This window comes from Crinia signifera, chromosome 7 (genome assembly GCF_055691185.1).
Source record: "Crinia signifera chromosome 7, ASM5569118v1, whole genome shotgun sequence".
In the NCBI taxonomy this organism is placed as follows: domain Eukaryota; kingdom Metazoa; phylum Chordata; class Amphibia; order Anura; family Myobatrachidae; genus Crinia; species Crinia signifera.
In genome coordinates this window covers 188,541,686-188,568,685 of record NC_139223.1, presented here as the reverse complement: position 1 = coordinate 188,568,685, position 27,000 = coordinate 188,541,686, and the positions used below count along the sequence as shown (strand labels likewise).

The window sequence follows — 27,000 nt, the reverse complement described above, 5'->3', positions numbered from 1 at the left end:
CATCGAGTGATGTGGGTGTTACACCACAGCCTGCAAATGGATGTTACTGTCAAACATCCATTTGCAGCCCCTGCGTACGAATGCGGTGTTAGGGGGGTGAGCGTATCGGCATTCGCAGGGCGGAATCTATTGGACTCGCTAGGCTGCGAATTCGCAGCCTTGTGAATCAACCAGAATAAGGTCCTCTGTGTGAGTACAGTACCTACTGTATCTATGGTCTGCCCAAATCAAATGTACAGCACTTTGGAGAGCAGTAGATACTTAGTACAACAACCACAATCATTCATTATCTTGAAACAAATTTAAACAAAACAACAACAAAAAATTACCCATATTCTTGCTACTTACCTGCAATAAAATTTGGAGAGATCCTTCGCCAAGTACCCATCATAATGGGCATTTACCAGGTCCCCTCGTTTGCTCTTCTGCGTGCAGACACTTGGGATGTGTAATACCTCGATTTTAACTTCGCCTTCTGTGCTTTCACACTGAATGTGGAGAGTGAGGAGGCTGAAGGCCTGCAGGAAGAATATACATCGAGGGTAGGAAAGCATTGTTACCGTCTCTGTCTGCCAGGGACAAAAGACAGACCCCGAATCTTTTCACTGCTGTTACTATACACGTGGCACTCTGCAGAAAAAAACACACTCCCCCAAATAGTTCTGTCTAAGATGCAAGTCAGAAAGTTGGCTCAGCTAGAATCACTGTAATATGTAAAATGCCGTTTGATTGGCCCTCCGGATAATGTAGCTCAGCCTCTCATCCAATGTATTCCTGGTTTTCCTGGAAGAAACAGTGCAAGTTCTAGAACTGCAGCTATGGATTTAACCACTATATCATGTTACAGACCTGAGGCATCTGTCATTATTCTTAGGCGGAATGCAGCATCATTAACCCCTCACCTTCCAAACTCATTTAAAGGCACATCTGTAACAAACACAATGACCATAAGGCAGGGATGGGGAACCTTCGGCCCTCCAGCTGTTGTTAAACTACACATCCCTGCAATAGTTGTGCCATGGCCACATCGCAAAACTGTAAAAGGCATGCTGGGATGTGTAGTTCCACAACAGCTGGAGGGCTGAAAGTTCCCCATCCCTGCCATAAGGCTATGTACATAAGCTGCATATCATTGTTGTGAGTAAATGAATACACCATTCTCTTATTGGTGACATACTGTAGCTATAACTGTGAATATTTAGGCTTAGCTGTCTGGTTATTAAACACTGCACAGCTGGCATCTGAGGAAATGTTATTTATTATTATTATTACTACCAGTTATTTATATAGCGCATACATATTCCGCAGCGCTTTACAGAGAATATTTGAACATTCACATCAGTCCCTGCCCCAGTGGCGCTTACAATCTATATTCCCTACCACATGTACACGTCAGATGTAAATGTCTGAAGCAAAAAACACAAAACTTTCCTAACTAGTGTCAGAGGAAGTTCTTCCATCTGTGTGATGACACCACTGCTGACACTGCAGCAGTGGGAGCTGAACAGAGAAAGTACAGTGGCAGCGCTGGAGGAATTGTTACTATGGAGATATGATGGCGTTGCCTTAGAGATAAAGAAAATGTGTTGCTACAGGGGGAAATGCGAATGTGTTGCTAAGTGGGATGTTTATGCCATGTTCTTTATTTGCCCCCCACTGGTCGGACCCCCATTTACTACAGACTAGATAAGTAGGTAGCTTTGTGGGCATTTGTTTTTTAATATTATCGTCACAATATACTTCCAAAGCACAATAATATTTCATTGTGCTTTACAATTGGGAACAGTAGAGCAATATTACAGTAATAAAATACTCAGTAATAGGTAAGAGCTGGCTTGCCTACCCTCCCGAAATGGCCACGATGCTGGCAGTCTCCCATGACCCCCGTAGGACCAAATGACGCAAATCGCATCATTGTAGCTCCGCCCATCTCTGTGCAATGCATGAAATATCGGCATTGCATGGTGGGGGTGTGGTCATGATGACACGATTGTGCTGGCCATGCCCCCCAAACAAGATGTTTCTCCATAGCTCCACCCCTGTCCCACCTTTTCCCATCCCATTGGTGGCCCTGCCCCCTCCCAAGCCTCACAGAACTCCCAGCCAGAAAGTAGGCAACCCTGGGTTAGAGGGCCCTTCTCACAAGATTATAAACCATAGGACATATACAGGGGCGGATTGGGAAATAAAAGTGGCCGTGAAAAAATTTCTAGAAGTATCCTCAAGTGGGCGGCACCAAATCAATTCTAGGCGCAACGAACACCAAAAAAGGTGAAAACATCAATTCACTGTGCAGATTATGTTGCTTTCTATATGCCTGGCAGTCTAGTGGCCTCCAGACTTTTAAGCTGCTGTGACAAACCACAACTTCCACATTTTAAATAATACCCAATCTGCGTCCACTGAGGGCAGTATTCAATGAGAAAAATTTGCCCTGTTTTATGGCGAATTTTTGCTTTTTTCACCTTGGACGGAGCATTTTGCTCTCCAAAAGCGAGCAACCCTATTCAATGTGAAATATTCGCCGTCTTTCTAAGTGATTTTCGACGTCTCTCTCCGTGTAGCAATTCTCCATCTTTTCATGGAGAGCTGGAATGTGAACTTTTAAACTAAAAGTTGTTTTTTTTTAAATTTTGGTGTAAAAAAATCAGGATTTTTTTTCTGTGAAGGGGCATGTTATTTTTATTCATGTGCTTATAGCACATGAATATATATTTAATTTAAAAAAAAAAATATAAAATTATTTTTTTTTTTACAGAGCAGCCAGCAGGGCGCCGGAGCCGCTCATTAGATATTCATATATTCACTGCATCCGATCATTACATATGCACGATCAGGTGCAGTGAATACTGGGTCCCCCGCTGGATATAGGGGGGGCAGCTTGTGCTGCCTGGGTCCCGGGGAGCCCACCTCCCCTCCACATATGTTCTGGGGCAGCCAGGGAGACTTTAATCACCCTGGCTGCCACTGTCCCACGGCTCCCTGCCGCGGATGCTCGTCCGCTGCAGGGGTTAAGAGTGGCGGCGAGTCTTAACCACATTGAATAGAGGGAGCAGGAGTGGCAGCGAGCCCTCCGGAACAGGGCGAGTTTTTTTCATTGAATACTGCCCTGAGACTGAAGACAGACCACAAAACCTCCATGAAACAGACCCAACAACTCATTACCGTAATCCCCTGAATATCACAAATATCCCCTGCCCTAGTGGAGCCCAGAAAACCCCCAGAAATTGTTACATCCCTTTGCATGTCCCGCTGGCGGAGAAATCATTCGATGGTCGCCGGCCATCGAATGATTTATTCAGGCCAAGTAAATATAAGTCAGTGGAGAGTGACTTATATTTGCAGCCATTTTGCCGAAGACAGGGCGTGCGGCTGACGTAACAAAAAGTCTACATGGCTATGGTGGGCACATAAAAGGTCGACATAAGCTCTTTGCAATTTTTTTTAAAAACTTGTTCATACTTTGCCATAGATATGGACTCCTAATGGGAACAGTAAAGTGCCGAGCGCAGCAGTAGTGGAGCAAGACACCAGGCCCGAAGCATAGCAAGCGAAGCAGGACACTAATTGGGGCTCCAGGTGCGCAGTTGTCAACAATGACACACCAAAAAAAGAATGAAAAATGAATGTCAACCATTTCGGTGTCGACCTTTTTCCAGTGTTGACCTTGTGCATGTCTACCTTTCGGGGCCAACCCGTATAAGGTTTGAAATACGGGTGTGTATCATGGTGACCCCATTAACCACACCCGTATTTCAAACCTTATACTTAAATGACAGAGGCATACAACTACTTCCAATGACCTCAGCTCCCATCGTCCTTCCTCCTGGAATATCTTGTCTCTGAATCATCTGTTTATCTGCTGCCATAAATCTCCCCATCCCTACAGTATGTATTCCTACTGTAATTACAGTGCCCCATTTCACACCTAGTACTGTCCCAGTTTCAGCCACCGTGTTCCCATGTGTCAGGATCCTTTCAAAAAGACAGTTAGGGGCCAATTTACTATCATGGGAATCCCATTGAAGAGGGGATGTTGCCCAATCAGATTCTATCTATTCTCTTCTCGAAGGTGCAAAATAAATAAATAGAATTTGATTGGTTGATATTAGGAACATCCCATCTTCAATAGAACTCCCATCTTAGTAAATTTTCCCCCCAATGTCACATTATTTAAAAAATTTTATTAACAGTTTCTTATATAGCGCAGCATATTCCATTGCGCTTTACAATAGGAGACAGTGATACAATAAACAGGGAATTTACAGTCAAAGGTATGAGGGCCCTGCTCGTAAGCTTACAATCTATAGGACAGGTTTGGTTCTATTTTCAAATTGGCTGTTAAGGGGCATACACACGGGGCGATTTTTTAGCACCATTTCCAAGTGATCTGACTAGATTGCTTAGAAATTAAACACAGATACCGTAACTCTGTGTGTACAACCTATAGCAGTGGTAGCCAACTCCAGTCCTCAAGAGCTACCAACAGTTTTCTAGATCACCTAGCTGGGGCACAGGTGCACTCATTACTGACTGACCCATTATAAATGATCCACAGGTGGAGCTAAATACTTCACTTGTGATTCTGTGAGGAAACCTGGAAAACGTTAACTGTTGGTAGCTCTCGAGGACTGGAGTTGGCTACCCCTGACCTAAAACGATGAGCGCTCCCCGATTTTGCAGAAGAGCAGTCAGCATAAGTCCAGGCTTTTATCTGCATAGAGAGGAAAAAATAATTTGATGGCTCTCTGTGATCAGCATACTTCAGGCACGGTGCCTCATGGTGTTCAGGCAGTATGGCAAGAGGAAGTAGTGCTACAGCCGGGCACCCGATGAGCTGCCGACGCCGGGAAGAACTTATATTCGCGCTCTATCCCCACTTGGATAGTAAAGTACGAAAAAGCTCCTTTAAAAAAAACATGAAAAAATGTTGATCTTAATCTTGTGTCGACCGTCTGTTAATGTCGACCATTAGTGGTGAACCTAGACATTGTCGACCCAGGGAATGCATACCCATACAGCTAGTACCCCCACTGCACCTATTGGAATATGTAGCAGCTCACTGTCCCCTCTGCCCAGCGGAAGCTCCTCTGCCACTCACTCAGCTATAGCAGAAGCCTGGTGCCCCTTTGCCCTGAGCCTATTTATAGCAGCAGCACAGCATCTTTTCTGCCCAGTGCACATCTATAGAAGCAGATTATTGCCCCCCTCTGTCAGTCACCATTCCATAGAAGCAGCCCAGAGTCCCCTCTGCCAGGATCCCAATTATAGAAGCAGATTAGACCCATCAATAGCAGAAGCCCGGTGCCCCCTTTGCCCTGAGCCCTTCTATAGCAGCAGCCTTATACCTACTCTGCCAGTCACCCATCAATAGCAGAAGCCCGATGCCCCTTCTATAGCAGCAGCCTAATATCTACTCTGCCAGTCACCCATCTATACAAGCAGCCCGGTGCCCCCACTGCACAGTACCCATCCATCTATAGCAGCAGCCCGGTGCCCCCTCTGCCCTGAGCCCTTCTATAGCAGCAGCCTGATACCTACTCTGCCAGTCACCCATCTATACCAGCAGCCCGGTGCCCCCTCTGCCCTTCTATAGCAGGCAGCAGCTTTATACCTACTCTGCCAGTCACCCATCTATAGCAGCAGCCCGGTGCCCCCACTGCACAGCACTGCAGCAGTCACACACACACACACAGACAGGCAGGCAGTGTGGCCTGCACGAGATGAACCCGGTCACCCCGGCACCCCCCGCCGGCAGCAGGAAGTGATGCAGGCAGCAGGGTGACGGTGACCGGGAAGCGCGGTGACGGAGGAGGGGGAGGCGGCGGCGCTCAGCGGCTGTCTGCTGGATGGGAGGACGGAGCGCAGTGTACGGGATGTACGCTGGAGCATCCCCCGGCCCCGACATGAGTAGCCGGCCGGCCCCACAGCCCCAGGGTCCCGGAGTCTAGCAGCAGGATGAGCCGGCACTGAGCATAGCCATGGAAGGGGTGCTCTACAAATGGACCAATTACATCACAGGTCTGGGGGCTGTAACATACATGTGTATTGTTTGAGTCATACATGTGTCATGCGTGTAGTGCATGTGTAATCTAATACATATGTGACATGCATATAATATATGCTTGTTGTGTGTATAATTTGTATGTGCAGTACATGGTGTGCCCTTACTATATGCACTGTGTGTCTAATACATATATGATGTGTGTAATATGATATGTGTATATTACATATGGCTTTTGTAGTCAGGTTAACTGATAAGAAAGATGCTTCACACACAGATGATGGCAATCATATTAACCCCTTGAGTGGTGGGTTTTTATGGGGCAGGACATACCCACCAGGGCAGGTTTTTCCTGCCCCAGAAATACCCACCACAGAAGGGCCAGACCACGCCCCCCCCCCCCCCCCTTCCTCATCCCTCCTGTTGCTCTCCGGCGATTGTATTCCCCTGCCGCCGCCATTCACAGCAGTGACCAGGTGGCAGGCTCAGGGATGTTCGGGGGGACTCTGGTGCCCGTTCTTTCCCAAGCAGAGCCTGCCGTCGGCGGTAGTATGCCCGGAAAATTGCAGAGACAGCCCGCTGAGGCCTCGAAAAATTCCGGCCATACCACTCAAAAGGTTAAGAGGAAAGTGCAGGAGCAGAGCAATGTGTCCCTCCTGGAGAAGGTCATGTTGGGAGAGGACTATGTGAAAACTGGACCCAGACCGCCGGACCGGACACCAAAATCTGCAGTCCGGAGCTTGTAGTGTCCGTTCCGGGGGGTTCTTGTCCGTGGGGTTCCCTGTGATAGCTATCATCAGGGACATGGGGAAGGGGAGATTGCTGCCTCCCCATGTGGTCCGGACGTCCGGTTTTTGCTACATGTCCGGACCATACAGGGAGGCTTTATTCTCCCCCTCCTCCACTCCCTGGTCCGGTTTTTATCCATACCCTGTTGGGAGGTATATATATAAATATATGATGTACTGTAGGGGTACATGGCTCTGCTGTATGCGAGGCGATGTGTTGCGTACAGTCAGGTCCATATATAGTCGTAGATCTACACAATTCTAATATTTTGGGCTCTACACATCACCAGAATGGATTTGAAATGAACCAATCAAAATGTTCTTTAACTTCAGACTTTCAGTTTTAAGTTGAGGGTATTTACATCCAGATCAGGTGACCGGTGTAGGAATTACAATGGTTTCTATATGTGCTTCCCACTTCTTAAGGGACCAAAAGTAATGGGACAAACAATCGTCAATCACACTTTCACTTTTTGAAACTTTGCTGCAAATCCTTTTCTGTCAATTACAGCCTGAAGTCTGGAACGTATAGACATCACCAGACTCTTGGTTTCATCCCTGGTGATGCTCTGCCAGGCTCTACTGCAAATGTCTTCACTTCCTGCTTGTTCTTGGGGCATTTTCCCTTCAGTGTTGTCGTCATCAAGTGAAATGGTTGAATCTTTGGTTGCTTTTGCAGTATGCTTCGGGTCACTGTCCACCTGCCCTGTGAAGTGCCGTCCTGAAGCTATTGACAGAATATGAGCAGATAATATTGCCCGAAACACTTCAGAATTCATCTTGCTGTAGTGTTCCCTCCAGCATCCCAGGAGGGCAGGGTGCTGGAGGAAAAGGGGCACTTTGAACGCGGCAGGGAAGGCCTGCCGACGTCACGAATGTGGATGGGCCCGCCCGCCGATGTCACGAATGTGGGCGGGGGCGCTAAAACAGCCTAGCGTGAACACTATGCTGCTTTCGTCAGCAGTTACATTATCAATGACTACAAGGAAACCAGTTCCATTGGCAGCCATACATGCCCACGCCATGACACTACCACCGCAATGCTTCACTGATGAGGTGGTATGTTTTGGATCATGAGAAGTTCCTTTCCTTCTCCATACTCTTCTCTTCCCATCACTCTGGTTCAAGTTGATCACTGATAGTGGCACTTTTTGGACCTCATATTAAGAGATGACCCCCAACAGATTCCAAATGCAAATGTCACACCTGGAATCAACTCCAGACCTTGTATCTGCTTAATTGATGATGAAATAATGAGGGAATAAGTCTGCAGTTAAAGCACATCTTGTTTGGTTCATTTCAAATCCATTGTGGTGGTGTATAGAGCCCAACATATGAGAATTGTGTCAATGTCCCAATATTTACGGACCAGACATCTCTTCGCATGGTACCAAGGCATTCAAGGGGGGGGGGCTGGTGTACGTTCCACCCTGCTCACTAAGAAGCAAACGACCTAGAGAGCGTTACTGAATAAGGCCCTATATGTATAATAAATGTGTTTTGAATGTAGTAAATATATGTGATGTGTACAAGGGCTGGATACAATATCACGGCAGTAAAAATGGGGTACTTATATGTTAGTTGGGTGCCCACTATAGTTAGTATGCTCATACCCCCACTATCCATGTCGGCATGGAGTTGATTTTATATAGTGTGGCGAGCGCAGTGAGCCACCGAGCCCGAAGCGTGGCGAACATAGCATAAAACTAAGCAAATAGCTTAGTGGGCACCCAACTAACATATAAGTACCAAAAATGGTGACACCAGCATCGCGGAAGTCAAAATCCCATAGGATCCCGGTAAGTATTTGAATCCTAGTCTCTCCTCCCGCAGCTTAGCCTTCTTGCTGCCTGATACACCCCACATACATGATGGGGAAGAGGGGGGTGGGGGCCATGCTGCATTCTGCGCTACCTCTGTACATGCAGGACTGTGAAAAAAGCATCATTATCGACCTGCCAGAGAGTGCATGCTATGCCGATATTTTAAACAATGTTACTCAGAAGGGGGCAAATAAGCCATATCGTTTAAAAAAATTGTTAGAGTATATGGAGCTTAACTATCCCACCTCCTCTTAGTGCTTTACCCTAACTCCTGCACTTACTGCCGGTATCTGATGGGAGTCTGGATCCTGGCCGCGTCCTGCATCGTGATTTGCATGTGATGCCTCCCGCCACTCTCCGCATTGCATATTGTTAAATATTAACACCATATGCATGAATAAAATAATAAAAGGCAGCTCTTGCGGTATTGATAGAACTTAAAGCTTCGTGATTCAAGGTGGGATGCAGCAAGCTAAAAAATGAGGCCCAACCCCTCCAGATGAAATTCTATTGAAGATGGAATGTTTTGTGTTCACTCTAGGATGGAGACCGGGCCACAGCTGGGGGCGGTCCCGGGCCGCCGGCTTCATCAAAGGGGCGTGCCCGGGCCGCCGGCGTCATCAAAGGGGGTGGGACCGGCCCATCCTAAGCCACTATGCTGCCAGGGAAGTGCCGTGCATCGCTGTCTACGGTGACGCTGGGCTTCCCCGTGAGACTGTTTTAGCGGGGCGCTGCGAGAGGGGCAGGGCGCATTTTGCCCTTTAAAAATTAATAAATGCCAATATGCATACAGAGACAACTGAATCTCTCTCAGGCGTGAGGTGCGATGGAAGCTCATAGGTTTCTGTAGGTCATAGCTATCTAACGATGGTGTTGCCAACCACATCCAAGTCCCACATTATTTCGCATTCCGGGGCTTGGCACATATGCTGTCAGCGGGCAAACATTTGGAAACGGCATTTTTGGAGATTTGGCCGCATTTTTCCGGGCTATAGGATATAGAATTTATCAGTCTTCTCGCACATTCTCCGCTCCACCAACTATTAGTACATGTGCAGTTGGTAGCCAAAGTAGAAAAGTGAAGTGATTATGAATGCGATTACTTTATTTCCACGGATCACCCGATGGGATCTTATTAGTGCTTCCGAGGAATGAAAAAAAAGTTCTTTCCTCCAACTCCGATCTGAGGCGCGTTCCTGTGCTCCTTGGACTGGAGTTTCAGATTGAAATGACTGTCATGAATAATTTTATTGTCTTCTCACTGGTGATAAACAGGTCAATGGAAAAAGGATGTCCCTTTACTGTTTTATTATGGATGTGTACAACATTTCAGGTCCCAGTTTAAGTCCCGAAACGTTGTAAGTTGGACTTCTTCAACTTAAAGAAGTCTCCTGAGTGCCGTCATGTGGGTATGTGACCACAGGAAGGCACCAGAGCTGTTCACCTCTATTTGCAAGGAGAGCGCTGGGTTACCTGCTGGCCTGTTAAATTAGTACCTCTCCATTTAAAGCTTGTTTAGTGTTCATTCTAGCACCCGCCATCTTTGAAAACCCATGCAGTTCCTCTTCCCTGCCTGCGGTTTCGCTGTCTGCTGTGGTGTTTTTAGCACAGGTCTGGTTTTTATATCAGTGCTGATATACAGACCACACTGTGCTGGAATCACCACAGCAGACAGCGACACCTCAGGCAGGGAAGAGGTACTGCATGGGTTTTCAAAGATGGCGTGTGCTAGAATGAACACTATTGTTTATGACCCGCATTGTCCAGGCAGTTTCCATCCTTGTAAAACATTCATCCTATATGGCTGCTTGCATGTTCTGTTTGTCAAACAATCTTTGTGTGCATTACATTCTATATTTAGACGCGTTCAATGCCTCCTTTTGTGCAGCACAATCTCGGTTTATGATGATTATTAAATAAGGGTGCAGAATGCAATTTGTAGTGTTATTCGTACAGACGAGCTGATCTAGAAAGCCATCTTATTCCCCCTACATGGAAAGCTGAAGTTTTGCTGTTATAAAAAAAAAACGTATTATCTGAATAAATGTAGATTGCATTACTGTGAGTGAGATATTACCACATAATTACATGGCATATATGTACAGTTTGCAGGCATCTCAGCAAAACAGCTCTAGGTTTCTAGTGTTGGAAGCTGGGATAAGCTGTCCTATGCTAATATTATAATTGGATTTACAAGGCTGTTTGCAGATTAGATCATTACCTAAATTTTCTGTGCCCCTCAGAGGTCAGATACAAAATAAACCTATTGGGGGAAATTTACTAAGATGTGTATTCTACTTCACATGTGATGTTGCTATTGGCAACCAATCAGATCCTGTCTACTTTCTTCTAGAGGGTGCTAAATATAGATAGATTGTAAGCTTGCAGCAGGGCCCTCCTACCTCCAAGTCTGTCTGTTGTTACCCAGTTTGTTTTATCACTGTCTACAATTGTAAAGCGCAACGGAATCTGCTGCGCTATGTAAGACACTGTAAATAAATAAATAAGAATGTGAAGTAGAATACACATCTTAGTAAATTTCCCCATTGCATTGACTAGATACACTAGGGCCCTTATTCTGGTTGGTGCGGTAATGGCCGCGTGCGTTCGTGCCGCCGATGTTTTGTGTCTGCGCATGTGCAGAGGCATATCTGCGCATGTGCGAACGGAACGCACGTCCAAATTCCGCATGAAATGTGTACACTACGAACAGGGGGTGGAGAGGGGCGTGAAGGTCTGTTTGGGCTCATTACCATATGTTTACACCCCACGTTTCATGGGCGTTCCCATGCAAACGCTGGGCGTACGTATGGTAATGCGGCCGTGACGCACGTGTAGGGGGCGGACATATGACATTGCCAGATGTCAGCTGCCCGCCCAGATCCCTGCTTTTGCACGGAGAAATGCCCTTGTGGTCTGAGGTTGCGGGAACTGCCTGGCCACTCGGTCCTGCATTCGATGGTCTGCGACCATCGAATGATGGGGGAGGTTCCCTGAGATGGAGGAGGTGTATTCATTAGAAATCCACGTGCGGTCCGTTCGGACAGCTTCTTACCGCGTTCGGACGGAGTTGGCGATCCGTATGGAAGGCGGGGTTTAGGACGCACGGTGCTGGCCGCATATTCGGATCCGGCCGCACCGATCAGAATAAGGCCCTCGATGAGAAAGTAAATATACTATATCGCTCAGAGGCGGTCTTCTGAGCGATCTCATTTATTGTCTCGTTTAGTGTGTACACTCGTTAATATGCTCCCGTGCATCGCTAATGACCCCATCCTCATCTAAACAGTTCAGATGAGGGAGGTCACCGCTCCCTCCCTGACCCCCCTTACCTCCTCCTTCCCCCCCTGCCCATGCTGGGTCTCCGACACTGCCCCAAATATCGTCATTTATGGGAGTCATGTAGTCTATATGGGGCTTTAAGTAACCTGACACGCAATATTGGCTGTTATTGTGTAGACTGGGTTGGTATACCGCCTGTTCATTTACGCATTACTAGGGAATTGGTTGGCTGGATGTGTGCTACCAAATGTGTGCCCCAACTGTGTACTGGGGGAATGTTACACTTTTTTTTTTGTAATGCAAAGCTGTAAGGCCGGGCACCCTCTCTTGCTTGAACATCGCATCAGGTGTGAGTGCTGTGCTAGTTCTCTTAGTCAATTCAATTCCATTCAATATTATTATATATCCTGTTCCAAAGAGACTCGTCCCCGCTTCACCCCACAATTCCGCTGGTAAAGGGTAGACTCGCTCGCAGAAGTAGAATGGCGCATACGCAGTACGGATCATGAACATGTGCAACCGCTATTACTCCAATCCACTTGGTTTGCGTACATCTCTGAATGAGTTCCTCAGAAGCTTAATCACTGACATAGGAGGCATACACTGGAGAAGCAATAAGCTTTGATAGTGCAACCGATAGTTACATATAAGGATGCGCCAAGTGAGATTTCCGCGTCTGAAGATGCTGAAAGTGGCCATTGGAGTAATTGCACATTCAGACGCATGGCTGTGCGCCAGGGTCATGGCTAAAGCGGTGGCAACAGGTAAATTGGTTAGGCCTACAGAGTTGCTGCCTGCAACCATAGGGCACAGATCTCCGTATCTGCAAGCATCTAGTGCACGGGTGTCAAACTCAAGGCCCGCGGGCCGAATCCGGCCCGCCGGACCTCTTCAAGTGGCCCCCTGCCTCCGGCCACCCCCCCCCCCCTCGCCGCTGCCCATCCGCCCCTGCTGTCCGCCCCCCCGCGCCTCTCCGTCCTTGCACACAGAATGTTCAGTGTCTGACAGGAAGCACAGCTCTGCGACTTCCTGGTGACGTGCAGAGCTGCTCTTCCTGTCAGACGCTGAACATTCTGTGCACAGGTAAAGGCAGCAGTAACTGTGGGGTGGGTGGGCAAGCACATATTAACCCCTGGCAACGGACATTAACACCCCCTGGCAACGAGCAAGAACCCATGAAAACGGACATTAACCCCTGGGCAACGAGCTGAAACCCCTGGCAACGGACATTAACCCCTTGGCAACGAGCTGGAACCCCTGGTAATGGACATTAACCCCATGGCAATTAGCAAGAACCCCTGGCAACAGACATTAACCCCCCCCTTGGCAACGAGCAAGAACCCCTGAAAATGTACATTAACCCCTTGGCAACGAGCTGGAATCCCTGGCAACAGACATTAACCCCTGGCAGCCACCACCAGCAAAAAGAAAAATCGTGCAGGAGACAGTTTGAAGAGCAGCTCTCCCTCTCCCCATCCTGGTTGGACACAGGTAGGCAGCCTACTACTCACCATGATACTTGTAGTAGTACACATTCGGAAAGGGGACGTGGTAACGCCCTTTTTGCCCATGGCCACTCCCATTTGTTCATGGCCACGCCCCCTTTCTGAATGTGTACCGGCCCTTTGCGGGTGACCAATGTGCTGATGCGGCCCCCGATGAATTTGAGTTTGACACCCCTGATCTAGTGTATTTTAGCAAAGAGCATGTATTCAGTCATAACTTTACACATCTTGGCATGTATTTGGTTCATTGGGTCTTGGCTCTTTCTGGGCATCAACAACGTTGTGGGCATGCAACTTCTTGTTGAAATCCATCCAGGCCCTTGGTGGGAATTGAACCCAAGTCCTCGGTTCTGTGAGGTAGTAACGGTAAATATTACACCAGTTTTGCGAAGCTATTGATTGTCTGCTAGTGGAAGTTTTCCAGATACGGAAATTACACTTTTTAAAATTAATTTATCCTTTAATGACACTTTTCTAGGGACAGTGAGAAAACAATGAAGATTTTTGTTCTTCCAGATGGCTGTTTAATCACATGTAATTGTCCAGATGGTGAACTAAATTTAGCAACTTTACAAACCATATGTTTTGTGTAAAGTAATAGTACATGCAGCTGGAAGTGTCAGGTTGCATTAAAGTGTGCACTCTTGTCTGGTCTAAACAGGTGATGTCTTGTGCAGTGGGTAGTTGCTGGCTCATTATTCTATTGCATTGATTACTGTTTATTAGTACTTTGTATTTTTTTTTCCCACCTATGACTTCATCGTCCTTAAGCGGTATACACACGGTGTGATTTTGGTTTCTGACTCTATAGCCCAAATCCTAAGGAAAGTTAGCCAATATTGCAGTGTTAAGGGGGTTGTGATAGTGATGTGTGGTCCCGCCGGCATCAACAATTGTGTATGCACTGCCGATGCCGGCACCCCGTTGGGTCCCCGTGGCCGCCAATATTGGCGGTTACAGGGATCGCTTTGTGTGTATGCCCCATAAGAGTGTTGCAATTGTGATATTACGTACAAGCAATTCCAGGAAATGCAACATAAGAGACCGTAATAAAGAAGGGAGTAGATTAAAAGTTTCATAGTGTCTAAATAGACAGTCAATAGGTCTACACCAGATGGTTGACAGTCACAAGAGCGGCAGTTAATCCCCATACACACTAGGCAATATAATGAGCAATATTGCTCATTTTGGCACTTCTAAGCAATATAGATCATTATATCCCCCAGTGTGCATGTGGATTACCTTTCGCTCTTGTGACTGTCAACCATCTGGTGTAGACCTATTGACTGTCTATTTAGACACTTTTAATCTACTCCCTTTTTTATTACTTTATTATGGCCATTTAAGTGGCATTTTCTGGTATTGCTTGTGCGTAATTTCACAATTGCAACACTCTTACGGGGCATACACACTAAGCGATCCCTGTAACCGCCTATATTGTTCCTGCTATTGTTTATTGTGAACCTTAATTCATTGTTAATAATAATAATAATGATATTTCTATAGCACTTTTCTCCCAATAGGACTCAAAGTGCTTTGCCCACTTCACCAGTGTGACAACCAGTGTGACAATTGCGTCTTTGTGGCTCCGTCATGCATTGCCGGTATTTCAGGCATTGCACGGCAGGGGGCGTGGCTATAGTGATGTGTTTTGGGTGGGCGCTGTCTGGATTCCGGGAGGCCTGCCTACCTTTCCGGGGGGTGGGGGGGGGGGGGGGGGGGTTAGGAGGTTGACTTGATTTCCGGGACAACCCTGACCTGATTGAGGTGGACAGAGGTGACTCAAGCTGACCCCACAATCGAATTCCAGTCTCCAATATTTATCGGTAAAAGTACTTTCTAATTTTCTTTGTGCTGATGGATATTGTAACATAAATCCCCTCTTCTAACCTACATGAACTTTGACATAGACTATTCATTTTGTATGAACATATATATAGAGATCCTTCGGTATACAAAACCTCCAGAGTACATGTCCAAACTTGTTTTTTGTAGGACTATAAATCAGCTTCGCTGATCTCATGTCTTTGTCCTGGAATGTGTTGGTGTATGAGATGTTTCGGGGGATTTTCTCTACTCATTTTTACCAACCCCGATGACGCCTTTTGGTGTGACCTCATGAAATCGGTTACTGTGTTGCAGGTTGGCAGCCCCGCTGGTTTGTTTTAGACAATGGCATTCTCTCCTATTACGATTCACAAGATGATGTCTGCAAGGGCAGCAAAGGAAGCATTAAAATGACCGTCTGTGAAATTAAAGGTAAGTTCTTGTGGTTATTTTCAGGAGACATTAGAGGAACAGTTAGGAATAAGGTTGTGTTGCCCCTTGCAACCAATCAGATTCTGGTAATTATTTTATTTATTACCAGTTATTTGAATAGCGCACGCATATTCCACATATTCCCCATTAGAGCTTACACTCTATGGGCCTTATTCTAGTTCACTCTTTCTGACAAATTTCTTCTTAAATGCAGGTGGGGCAGATGTTACTTGTGCACAGAGAATTAGATTTGGGTGGGGTTTTACTTCAAAGTGAGATCTATATTGCAGTGTAAAAATAAAGCAGCCAGTATTTTCCCTGCACAGAAACAAAATAACACACCCAAATCTAATTCTCTCTGCACAAGTAACATCTGCCCCACCTGCAGTGCACATGGTTTTGTCCATCTAGGAAGAGTGAACTAGAATAAGGCCCTATATTCCCTTACACACACACATTCTAGTTAATCTTAGTTTGGAGCTAATTAAGCTATCGTATATTTTTGGATTGTGGGAGGATACGATGTCGGTATTCCGGCGGTTGTCTTCTTGCTGCGAGTTTTTGGTGCCGGTAGGTTTACCGTTGGCTTCCCAACTGTCTGTATGTTAACCGCCTGCCAGGTTCACGACTCAATAATTCCAGTGTATAAAACTTGTGGGGTGATGTTTCTTGGTTTGAATGGCCAAATATCCTCTGTTAACCGCTGTGGAATGTGCCTATATAATAACTGGTAGTAAATATACTGTGTAGACACACTGGGCTGAATTCAATTAACCAAGGCTCTTACTGTGTGATTGTAGCTCCACGGTTAAGTGCCTGGGGAGGCTATACAGGATCTGTGGCCACATGGTAAGTCCTACAATTAATTGAATTGACCCTTTTGTGTGAGGCTTCACTGAGACCTTACAGTAAATTAATCTCTTTGTAATTGTTATTGATTAGCAAGGTTTTTTTATTTTCATGTGGTCGGCCTTGTGCTGAAACTTTTAGCATTATACTGTGTTTGTGTTATTTTTGCTGCTCGGTTTATTTCATTGTATCTAGTCCTAGACCTACATTTATTTATTAAACGTGTAGGTTTAATGATCGACAACACTGTGGGTTTCACAGGCAGCTGACTATTACGTACATCTTTCTCTTTTCATGTTGTTGCTATAGATCGCAGTTGCTATGTTGCTGTTATGAAGCTCTATCTTCATACTGTCTTTTTACTGTAGTTCATTCAACTGACAACACAAGGATGGAGCTCATCATTCCCGGAGAGCAGCACTTCTATGTCAGAGCTGTCAATGCAGCAGAGAGGCAGAGGTGGCTTGTGGCATTAGGAAGCTCCAAGGCCTGTCTAACGGATACCAGGACCAGGAAAGAGAAAGGTAGCATCTCCCAGTCATTTTGTGTTGTGTGAGCGGACTTCATCCTGGCATATTTTCCATCTGTACGTTGCGCTCCGTCCAGTGAATATAGCGAGCTTCTGATGTCCCGGACCTCCGTCATTCATGAGACAGAATCTAAGTCTAGTGTCCTTCACAGGCTGCAGGAGAGCTACGAATGACAGTGCTGCCAGCAAGTCTTCTAGCTATCATTTCTTGGATGTGGCTGACGCAGGCTTTGACCGATGTTCCCAAAGCTAGAGGTGTCCCTAACACAACCCGGATCTCAAACCTGTGGTTGTTCAGAAAGAGCGTCCGTAGAAGGGAATTCAATTACCCCACAGCTAATTGAATGAGGCAGCACGACCAACCCATTGGGGGATAAACCCAATATTTCATTGAGTTCCTGCCCCCATTAAAAAGTATATTTAGGCAAGTGTTAATTTTTCCATACATGTAATCATAACCATTGTAGCTAATTTAGGACCCATTACTACCACTTGGGTAGAACATTTATTGCTGGTATTGAGATTTGGGAAGCAGAAGAAGGGGAGCTGGCACTGGGAGCTGTGCGTGCAGACTGGAATTACCTTTGGAACTTCATCTGTAATTGCCAGTGTGGCTGTAACTGTATAAACAAGATAGGTGATTAAGGAAATACATAAATCCCATGGGGACACACCTGCACAATCAGTATAACTAGCAGCCCCAAAAATTGACTCATTGGGGTAAATTACTAAGATGGGATGTTGCCCGTAGCAACCAATCAGATTTTTTCTATAATCTTTTAAAAGGTGCTAAATAAATAAGTACTAGAATATGATTGGTTGCTATGGGCAATATCCCATTGCATAGGCAATAATATGATCTGGTATATAATATGCGGGGGGTTGCCCGGAAATCCCCCTCCTCTTGGAAAGTGCCTTAAATTATGACAACAATAGCGCTGGTATATAATATGATCAGTAGAGCTGCCGCCACACCATGCAGTGTATAGGACAGAGCAGAGCTGCTGCACATCCCCAGTGTACCAGCTTCTTCTACCACATTTACTGTATGTGTGGATCTGAGCCCTCAAACATCGCAATGTACCAGAGAGCAGCTACCAGGAGGAAGAGACAGGAGCCTTACCATTAAGTGGGAGATTGTGAGCTTAGAAAGTGCAGTACTGGTTCTATTATGTTTGTGTATTTATTTATGATATGTTTAACCTTTTCCTGACCACTTATCGTATTTAAATGTTCGAAACAGCCTATACTATATAGACCATCTGTACTGTTAAATATTAATACTGTATTCCATACTGTATCCAGTGTATAAAAATACCAATTTCTGAGCTGTCACCGCTCCCCAGACTCGCGCACTTACTCTAATGCCCCGCAGTGTGGGAGATTTTTGGATTACATTTGGAACCCCCACTAAAAATCCTGCCAAAGTAAATTCACCCCATTGGGGTCAATGGATGGCCAACGGTGGCTAAGCCCGCTAACTGCACGTGTACCATCTGGTCAGGGATATGGGTGGACACAATGAAGGTTGACCACTGGAGGCCCACAGGGCTTAGATCGACACCTAAAATAAGCCGACATGGGTAAGGCTGACAGGGTTGGAAGGTGGACACAAGCATTAGGTCGACGGTCAAAAGGTCAACATGAGTTTTCCATGGTTTTATTTTGGTCCCGAACGTCGACACGGTTGACATGGGCACTGTAAAAGTGTACTGCATCCCATCGTATGGCTCACTGTGCTCGCCAGGCTTCGGGCACACTATTATAATCTCCCACCATGCCGTAGTGGTAGGGTATGAAATACCGCCTGTTGACACAAGTCGGCCAAAAAAATTAGAATAACTCATGTCAACCTTTTGACTACCCATTGTCGACTTAATGCTCATGTTGACCTGACAACCCTGTCGACCTAAGCCCTATTGACCTTTTAGTGGTCAACCTAATCCCCTGGTTGGTTGGCTGCACCGTCGTACCTGTTCTGTGTGGTCATAGGTCTATGCGAACAGATGTGGTCAGTCTAGTAAATATTTCCATATACTGTATATCTGGACTCGTAGCCTTGTGGCCTAATCCTGGAAGCTTTTTGTCTTGTCCTACGGCTAAGTTGAGCAATACATTATATAACGTGGATGTCGAACATTATAGCGCAAGCGTCCAATATAATGTGACTGTCGTACCGTTTACAGAAATCAACGAAACCAATGAATCTCTGAAAACCAAAATGTCAGAACTGCGTCTGTACTGCGACCTGCTGATGCAGCAAGTACACACTATCCAGGAATTTGTTAGTCAGGACGAGAACCGGCGATCCCCCAGCACAGAGGTACGCCTCCTGGAGCGCTCACATGTGTTCTGGGACTGTATAGTAACATGAATGCTTTATTATAGCCTTACTGTGTTTTTTTTTTTTTTTTTTGCCGTGTGATCGGAAGTTACTGTGTGTGTACAGCTGGGTACACACTGGCCAATAGATTGGCCGTTCAAATCAACAGACAATATATCCTGGGTGCATCGGTGGGTGTGTACCGCTTATATACCTGTGAATTACTATAGGCCTTATTCTGGTCCATTCGCAGGGCTGTGTGCGTTCGCATGGGCCCGATATTTCCGCTTTTCTGCATGCGCTGGCTGCACGCACTCATCCTTGCGAACATAGGGGTAGATGTATGAAGCAGTGATAAGGGAGGAGAAGTGATACAGTGCCTGGTAATTTATCACCGGCCAATCAGCTCCTATTTAAACCCAGCTTGTAACTTAACAGTCAGAAGCTGATTGGCCAGTGATAAAGTACCAGGCACTTTATCACTTCTCCTCCCTTCTCACTGCTTCATAATTCTACCCCCTTGGGTGGCGGGTCAGCCTATTAGCATATGGAAACACCCATGGTTTTATGGGAGTTCCCATGCTAATGGGTCATTGGTGCGGGGGGGTGGCCAGCTGACATCACTGGTTATCAGCTGCCCACCCACTTCCCTCCGAATGTGCACGCAGATCTAAGGTTGCTCTCACCTTAGATCTGCGTGCACGTTCCACATCATTCGATGGCCGGCGACCATAGAATGATGTGGGTGTTACCGCACAGGCTGCGAGTGGATGTAGAACATCCATCCGCAGCCAGTGCGAACGTCCGCACATTGCACATTGCGAATGGTGGGCTGTTCGCAAGGCGGGATCTGGGTCACTCGCAAGGGTGCGAATTCGCAACCGAGCGAATGAACAGAATAAGGTCCTATGTTTACACACCTGTCATCTCTGCAGCACAGTCAGTATCTGCGGATATATGTTGGTGGTTAGCACTTAAATGCTCCTCCTAGCTATGATGTCAGGCACAACACTTACACTGTATATTATATTTCCACCATTTAATAGTAGTTACTAACCAGATATCTCTATCGCTGTTAAGAATATGACAATCACTCCCACCACTCAATCTTGTTTTGTTTTTAGAACATGAATGAAGCATCGTCTCTGCTCAGCGCAACCTGCAACACATTTATCACCACCCTTGAAGAATGTGTGAAAATAGCAAATGCCAAATTTAAGCCGGAAATGTATCAGCTGCCTCCTCCGGAGTCCCCGGTGTCTGGGGTGTCTCCTTCACCTGTACAAATGGTAAGAAGTAACTTGTTTCACATCCACCTGCTCCATATAATGAAATAAGTCATTGTGTATTTCTAGGGTCTGATTCAATTGGCAATGAAGAAACCATTACACATATTCCCGGGTATTATTGTCTCAGTTATTTCTCTGCTCGTTCCTTTATTGCGCATGAGCAGTAACCAGGATGGTTTTCATGTTTTTTTTTCAGCCCACAGAGGGTTCTGTAGGGGCCCGACAGCTAATTGCATCTGCAGGGAGTGTGCTAAATTATTTGTTTAAAAAAGGATTTTTTTCCCGTCCACTAGGGGGCCTCGATATCTGAGCTACGTGTTAGAAAAGTGGCCAATTTCTTGCCATATCACATTGGATTTGCATTATTATTTATTTATTAGCAGTTTCTTATATAGCACACACATATTCCGCAGCGCTGTACAGAGAATATTTGAACATTCACATCAGTCCCTGCCCCAGTGGAGCTTACAATCTATATTCCCTACCATATGTACACGCACACAAAGACATTCTAGGGTTAATTTTGTTGGTAGCCAATTAACCTACCAATATATTTTTGGATTGTGGGAGGAAACCGGAGTACCCGGAGGAAACCCACACAAGCACGGGGAGAGTATACAAACTCTGCACAGTGAGGTCAATGGTGGGAGTAGAACCCATGACCTCAGTGCTGTGAGGCAGGAATGCTAACTATGACCATGAATTGTCCAGATTATTGGCAAAACTTTGAAACAATCTTTTATACGCCATGTGCAGATAAAACAAGCTCCCCCTCCCCCCCCCGATTGGCAAATTGGTCGCCTATTGGTATACTGTGTGTACCTAGTTAAAAGTGTTTGTCTTCCAACAGATCATTAGGAGCCAGTCTGTAAATATACTTAAAGGGCAGCACGGATGGTGTAATGGTTAGCATTACTGCCTCACAGCGCTGAGGTCATGGGTTCGATTACCACCATGACCCTAACTGTGCGGAGTTTGTATATTCTCCCCGTGCTCGCGTGGGTTTCCTCCGGGTACTCCGGTTTCCTCCCACAATCCAAAAATATACAGATAGGTTAATTGGCTACCAACAAATTAATCCCGCATACCGGGACTGATGTGACTGTTCATATATTCTCTAAAGCGCTGCAGAATATGTGTGCGCTATATAAGAAACTGTTCATAAATAGATAAATACTTAGTGGTGGAGGAAGTGTTTAATGCCATGTGGATGCTAATTTATCAATGAGAAAACATTTACGGGCTGATTCAGTCGATGGTGGGGGTCTGATAATGTGCCGATTGTCATTCGCCGGAGCGCTTGCTGCCTGATTTACAGGCATGGGTCTGCCCACAAAGAAACCAATTTGGAGAGATCGGTGCAGGCGAAAAGTAGCAGAATTAGCCAATGTAATTATTCCTTACTTGGTTTTTGTTTCCATTTTTAAGATGAAGAGATCCATGAGCCACCCAGGCAACTATACTACAGACAGGTAAGTAGGAAAATAAGTTTAATAGTTGTCACCACTTAGTAATTCTGTAGCACTATGCATTTGTATAGCACTTCTGAATAACTGAGGCATGAGTGGTGGGCAGCGGCGGCTGCATCGCCAACCATATAGTGCAGGGGACTATGACCGCTCAGCACATGTAAATGTAATGTAATATATGTGATGGATGGTTATCCCAGTGATCGGCAGCACTGTCTACATCTCACGCCATGTGGCGCCTGGCAATCAGCATAATGCTTCACCCACTCCTTCTGAGCCAGACCCAAAACTCCCATTGGCTGGTTTCACAGGAGGTCTAGGGGGCCGGCATAGGAGTGTGTGAAGCCTTGTGCTAGTTCCCAGGTGCTGCATGGCATTCCTTGTATACAACACTGACAATCCCCGGGGAACCATCCAAACACATATACAGGTTGAGTATCCCTTATCCGAAATGCTCACGACCACAAGCATTTTGGATAAGGGATTTTTGGGGGACTTTGGAATATTTTTATTTTCATACTTACCTGGTCCCCTGGTGGTGCCCTGATGGTTCCACGGCGGCCCCTGGCATCCTCTTCAGTGGCATCTCTGGTCCCAGGGGTCGCGCCGGTGTTGTCATCGTCATGCCTGTGCATTCACGAAATGCACCCCTGGGACTGGAGATGCTGCTGAAGAGGATCCCAGAGACTGCCATGGACAACAGGGGACGAGGTAAGTATGAAAAAAAGGAGCTAAAGAAATATTCTGAAAAACCTTGGTTTTCAGAATATTTTGTTTTTTTGAAATATACGGATAAGGGAGACCCGACCTGTATTACATACATGATAACATGTATGTTTGTGTGTTAAGAGTTCGGCGCTGCAGCCACCAGTGGCGGGTACACATCCGAATATATACAGAGGATTGCAGAAGAATGCAATGAAGTCTATGCATAATATCAGTTAAATGCAAGGGTACCCCGGTATTACAAAGTGGATATACCACTGTAATGATCTGTTTCTATTTTAGGTTTAACTGTTCAACAAAGGAATCAGTATCATTGCATCGGGCATCTCACAGGAGGAAAAGTGTGTACTCCGATACAGAAACTGCCAGTGATGGGCCAGTGGAAGATGCAGGTAATAAGCTTTTCTGTTAGGTGCCTTGGAGCGAGGCGACACTTTTTTAGGGCTGCCGTGCAACCTCCTTTTAGTTTAAACCTTAAACCAAGAATACTCTTTTTCCATTTGTCCTCCTTTGGCGACTCCCCTTGACCAAGATGGTCTGATTCTACTAGAACCGTGCTCGGGCTCTGCAGATCTACTGGGACATGGTTTTCTCTGTCCGTCACAGATACACCACAACTGATGTCAACGCATTCTGCAAGGGCAAAACGTCCCATGGCCCAGTCACTTATGGTATAGCGGATCGGCCCCGTCTAGATGGACCATGTCATGGTCAAACCTGTCTAGTTAGACGTCTAAAGATAGTCTACCGCATCTAGATAGACAGTGATGGAAGCTCGACGCCAGCGTTTTTTTTCTGTTGAATGTCACAGGGGTCCCCGTGGACACTGTAGATGCTCACTGCGCTCGCCATGCTTCGCGTCCACTATTATAATCTCACTATGTCCATTTGGATAGTAAAGTATGAACCAAGTCGACCTGTGACATTTGGCACCAAAACCTCCTGTCGACCATGTGACCGTCACTTTAACGCTGGCGTCTAACTTCCGTTACTGTCAATCTAGATGTGGTTGACTATCTTTAGACGTCTAACTAGAAGGGTTTGACTAAGGGTGGTCGACCGTAACATGGCCGATCTAGACAACCTGGATACGTTGACCGGATACCAGTGTTCCCAGCCTTGCTGAAAGGGAATTTTTGGTCACTTACTGATGAAATCCTATTATGAAGCAGATTGGGGTACTCTGCTACATTTCAATTTAGGTGCCAGCTTCAGCCCCAACCTGCAATCCCATGGTCCAGTGTACACCAGCCTGGTCGTGTGACCGAAAATCATCTTTCGATACTGATTGTAATGCTGGGTACACACTACACAATACATCGTTAATGATATGGACGATATTGCATATATATCGTCCAGTGTGTACAGTCAATATCGTTAACAATGCACTCGACCGCGGGTCATTAAAGTCCCCCCTGTTGTTGGTACATGCAGCTCAATCTGAAGATATCGTCAGCGACTGCAAGTACGGAGGGTGACCGCACTGACTGATAAGGCGAACAATATCGGTCAGTGTGTACGGTCAATATCTTTCTCCCACGACGCCATAAAGTTAACTATATTGGCACCCGCAGGAGTCGCCCGGTGTATACTCCGCATAACACTTTGTAAACACACAGATTTTCAAAGTTACAAAGACAGTATTCTAAACACCCCCATACAATGCACACTGGTAGTAGCACTTAGACCCTTATTCAGATCTGATCGCAGTACAAATTTGTTCTCAAAATGGGCAAAACCATGTGCACTGCAGGTGGGGCAGATGTAACATGTATAGAGAGTTAGGAAAAAAAACAGTTTGTATCCCAATTGCACACTGAATGAGAAATATACATTTAATAATCAGATAATACAGAGATCTTGGTTGCATATATCTGCAGATATAGGGCTAAGCCCCCAGGCCGTACGTCAAGGCATCTCTGTCACTGGGGGTCCCTAACACTGGATATGGGTCTGGGGTGTGGGCCCCCAATATGCCGGCACAGGCTGACTACTCCAGGGCAGCACACAAATGAAAATTAGTAGGTGTTAATAAGAAGCACATAAGTGCTATGTAAGGAGGTGAAGGTGTGGTTAAAACTCTAGAGAGAGTTAGATTTGGGGGAGTTACTTTGTTTCTGTGCAGGGTAAATAGTGGCTGCATTATTTTTACACTGCAATTTAGATTTAATTTACAATTAGCCCCAAGTCTCCGATAGCTGTGCTGAGCGATGAGCACCTGGGGGCTGCAAAGTGTGTTGTGGGCCCATGTATACGTATAAGGAAGTGCACGTGTCCCTCTGATGCCTGGAACCCTGGATCTCTTACTCTGGCCCCCTCCTGTGATCCTCCACAAGTAACCCTTTATGTACACTCCATGTTATGTAGGACTAGAGGAAGTTTTTCTTCTGTACTAAAAGTGGAGTCAGGCTTATATCTGCCGGAGGGGATTTGCTGAAGCAAATGCATCTCTTTTTCCCGTAGGGTCCGTACACCGGCCGAGAGTTGGAATTAATGGCGATTTGCCCCCAGCAAGCAGACTGGAAGACCAGAAGAAACCGTCTGAAGCGGAAGATTCAGCGGCATCCCTCTCTTCCTGAGGTCTGAGAAGAGTCTCGAGGTGTCCTCGCACTTGTTACCGCCCTGCTATGCAAAGGCAGCATGTGTCAGATTTTGTGTCATAAAAAAAAGTTGTTGAACCTTTTTAAATGGATTTCGCTGCACTTTATATGATAATGTAAAAGCAAACTTTGAGGTGAGTTTTATCTTTGTACAGTTTATTCACAAGTATTTTCTTACTAACTTTCACAGTCTGAATGTGCATTTGCGATCAAACCGCTGTATAATACATATATATAGAATATGCAAATTGTTTTGGGGTTATTTTCTCTGTACTGGTGGGATGAGGTCATAGGTCGGGCGTTTCTCACATTTTGACGCCACGGCAAAGCTCGTGGGAAATATGAAGGCTGCAGCTCTAGCAGAATTAAATTTTTTTATGCATAGTATGGGTCATTGGGTCGACGAAATTAAGGTTGACAGGCCTTAGGTCAACACATGAAAAAGGTTGACACAAGCAATAGGTCCGCAATGGTCGACATGTTTTTTTTTTTGTCCCGAATGTTGTCATGGGCATCGTACCGTGCACCGTGTACCCTCACATGGCTTGCTGCGGTCGATACGCTCGGCAAACTATTCTATTCTCCCTCCATGCCCTAGTGGATGGTAGGGGCATGAAATACCTCCAGTCGGCACATGTCGACTTAAAAAAAACCCAGTGAAAAACTTGTGTCGTCCTATTGACTGTTGACCTAATAGTTGTGTCGACCTTAACAGTGTTGCTCGAACGACACTATATGCAAGAGTCAGGAAGGCTGTTGCACAGAAGGAAACAAATAATCAGCTTTATCATTTTTGTTTTGTGGGGAAATATTCTTTCTTTTAAAGTACAGATGCACTGAACGGCTCATTTACATCAAACATAGCTTTTTAGAAGAAAAAAAATATATACATTTTTTTTTGGGGGGGGGGGGGAGGGGTGTTTATGGGAAGTGCCTGAATTGTCTGTCAAGCTTCTCTGGCACAGAAGTGAGAACACGGACCAACCAACCGGCATTGGCAGTACGATATCATCGTCACTTCCTGTCATCCAGTGGCTGGTCAAGCACTTTGGTAAAGGTAGTTCAGAAACTGGAAAAAAAAGTTTTTTTAAAGGGTAATAAACTTTTCTAGAAAGGATCAAATGCAATTCATGTTTGTGTAGCTTACTTCTTCAATGCAGGAAACTCCTAATATAGTTCTAAGCCAACATTTAGGACAACCATGTAGCTTAATACAACATAAGTGCTTGGCGTCCATGTGAGATTTTCTGTTTTACGTGTTTAGTATAAAATATATCTTCTATATTGTTAAACATGAGCTTTATGTTCACAACCTATAACCTTTACCACCCAGTATATGGACAAGGGACGATTTAATGCGGTGCGGTATAATAGATCTATACAAATTAGGGTACTTGTGTATTTTGGCGGCGCCCCCGATGTCCGTCGTACGACGAACAGATCGCATTGCATCGCATGCCATGCACCCGATGGCATGCGATGCAACGCGATTTTGACCCCCTATACGACCAAAAATCGTATAAGCACCCTAAAGCGTGCTTTTGAGCACCCAAA

At 45.8% G+C, this 27,000-nt stretch overlaps 2 protein-coding genes across 5 annotated transcripts in view; one reads left to right on the top strand and one right to left on the bottom strand.

Moving 5' to 3' along the window:
- Window positions 1-6,006, bottom strand: part of FKBP7 (FKBP prolyl isomerase 7) — an 18,437-nt gene extending 12,431 nt beyond the window's left edge. Inside the window, exons 1-2 of one of the 3 annotated variants that reach the window (XM_083154714.1) lie at window positions 850-6,006; window positions 349-518 (exon numbers count right to left, since the gene is read on the bottom strand). In XM_083154714.1, coding sequence (XP_083010840.1) covers window positions 349-518; window positions 850-858 — 179 coding nt within the window. In that variant the 5' untranslated portion in view covers window positions 859-6,006. Of the gene's footprint in view, window positions 1-348 lie in introns of all 3 variants that reach the window. The other 2 variants (XM_083154713.1, XM_083154712.1) reach the window with 2 other exon arrangements.
- Window positions 5,698-27,000, top strand: PLEKHA3 (pleckstrin homology domain containing A3). 2 transcript variants are annotated; one of them, XM_083154711.1, is made up of 8 exons: window positions 5,698-6,021; window positions 15,545-15,661; window positions 16,879-17,034; window positions 19,226-19,362; window positions 20,487-20,651; window positions 22,080-22,123; window positions 23,129-23,238; window positions 25,310-26,999. In XM_083154711.1, the coding sequence occupies exons 1-8, from the start codon at window positions 5,982-5,984 to the stop codon at window positions 25,423-25,425; spliced, it is 885 nt and encodes a 294-aa protein (XP_083010837.1). In that variant the 5' UTR covers window positions 5,698-5,981; the 3' UTR covers window positions 25,426-26,999. The 2 variants fall into 2 exon arrangements, with proteins under 2 accessions (XP_083010837.1, XP_083010836.1); XM_083154710.1 differs by lacking the exon at window positions 5,698-6,021 and adding an exon at window positions 12,970-13,388 and having other exon boundaries at window positions 25,310-27,000.

Bases quoted from the DNA above. Each gene is read 5' to 3' on its own strand.
- PLEKHA3 (XM_083154710.1), top strand. From the start codon at position 13,247: ATGTACATTAACCCCTTGGCAACGAGCTGGAATCCCTGGCAACAGACA. The intron at 13,389-15,544 runs GTAGGCAGCCTA...ACTGTGTTGCAG, and splicing joins CCCATCCTGGTTGGACACAG to GTTGGCAGCCCCGCTGGTTT. The intron at 15,662-16,878 runs GTAAGTTCTTGT...TTTTTACTGTAG, and splicing joins GACCGTCTGTGAAATTAAAG to TTCATTCAACTGACAACACA.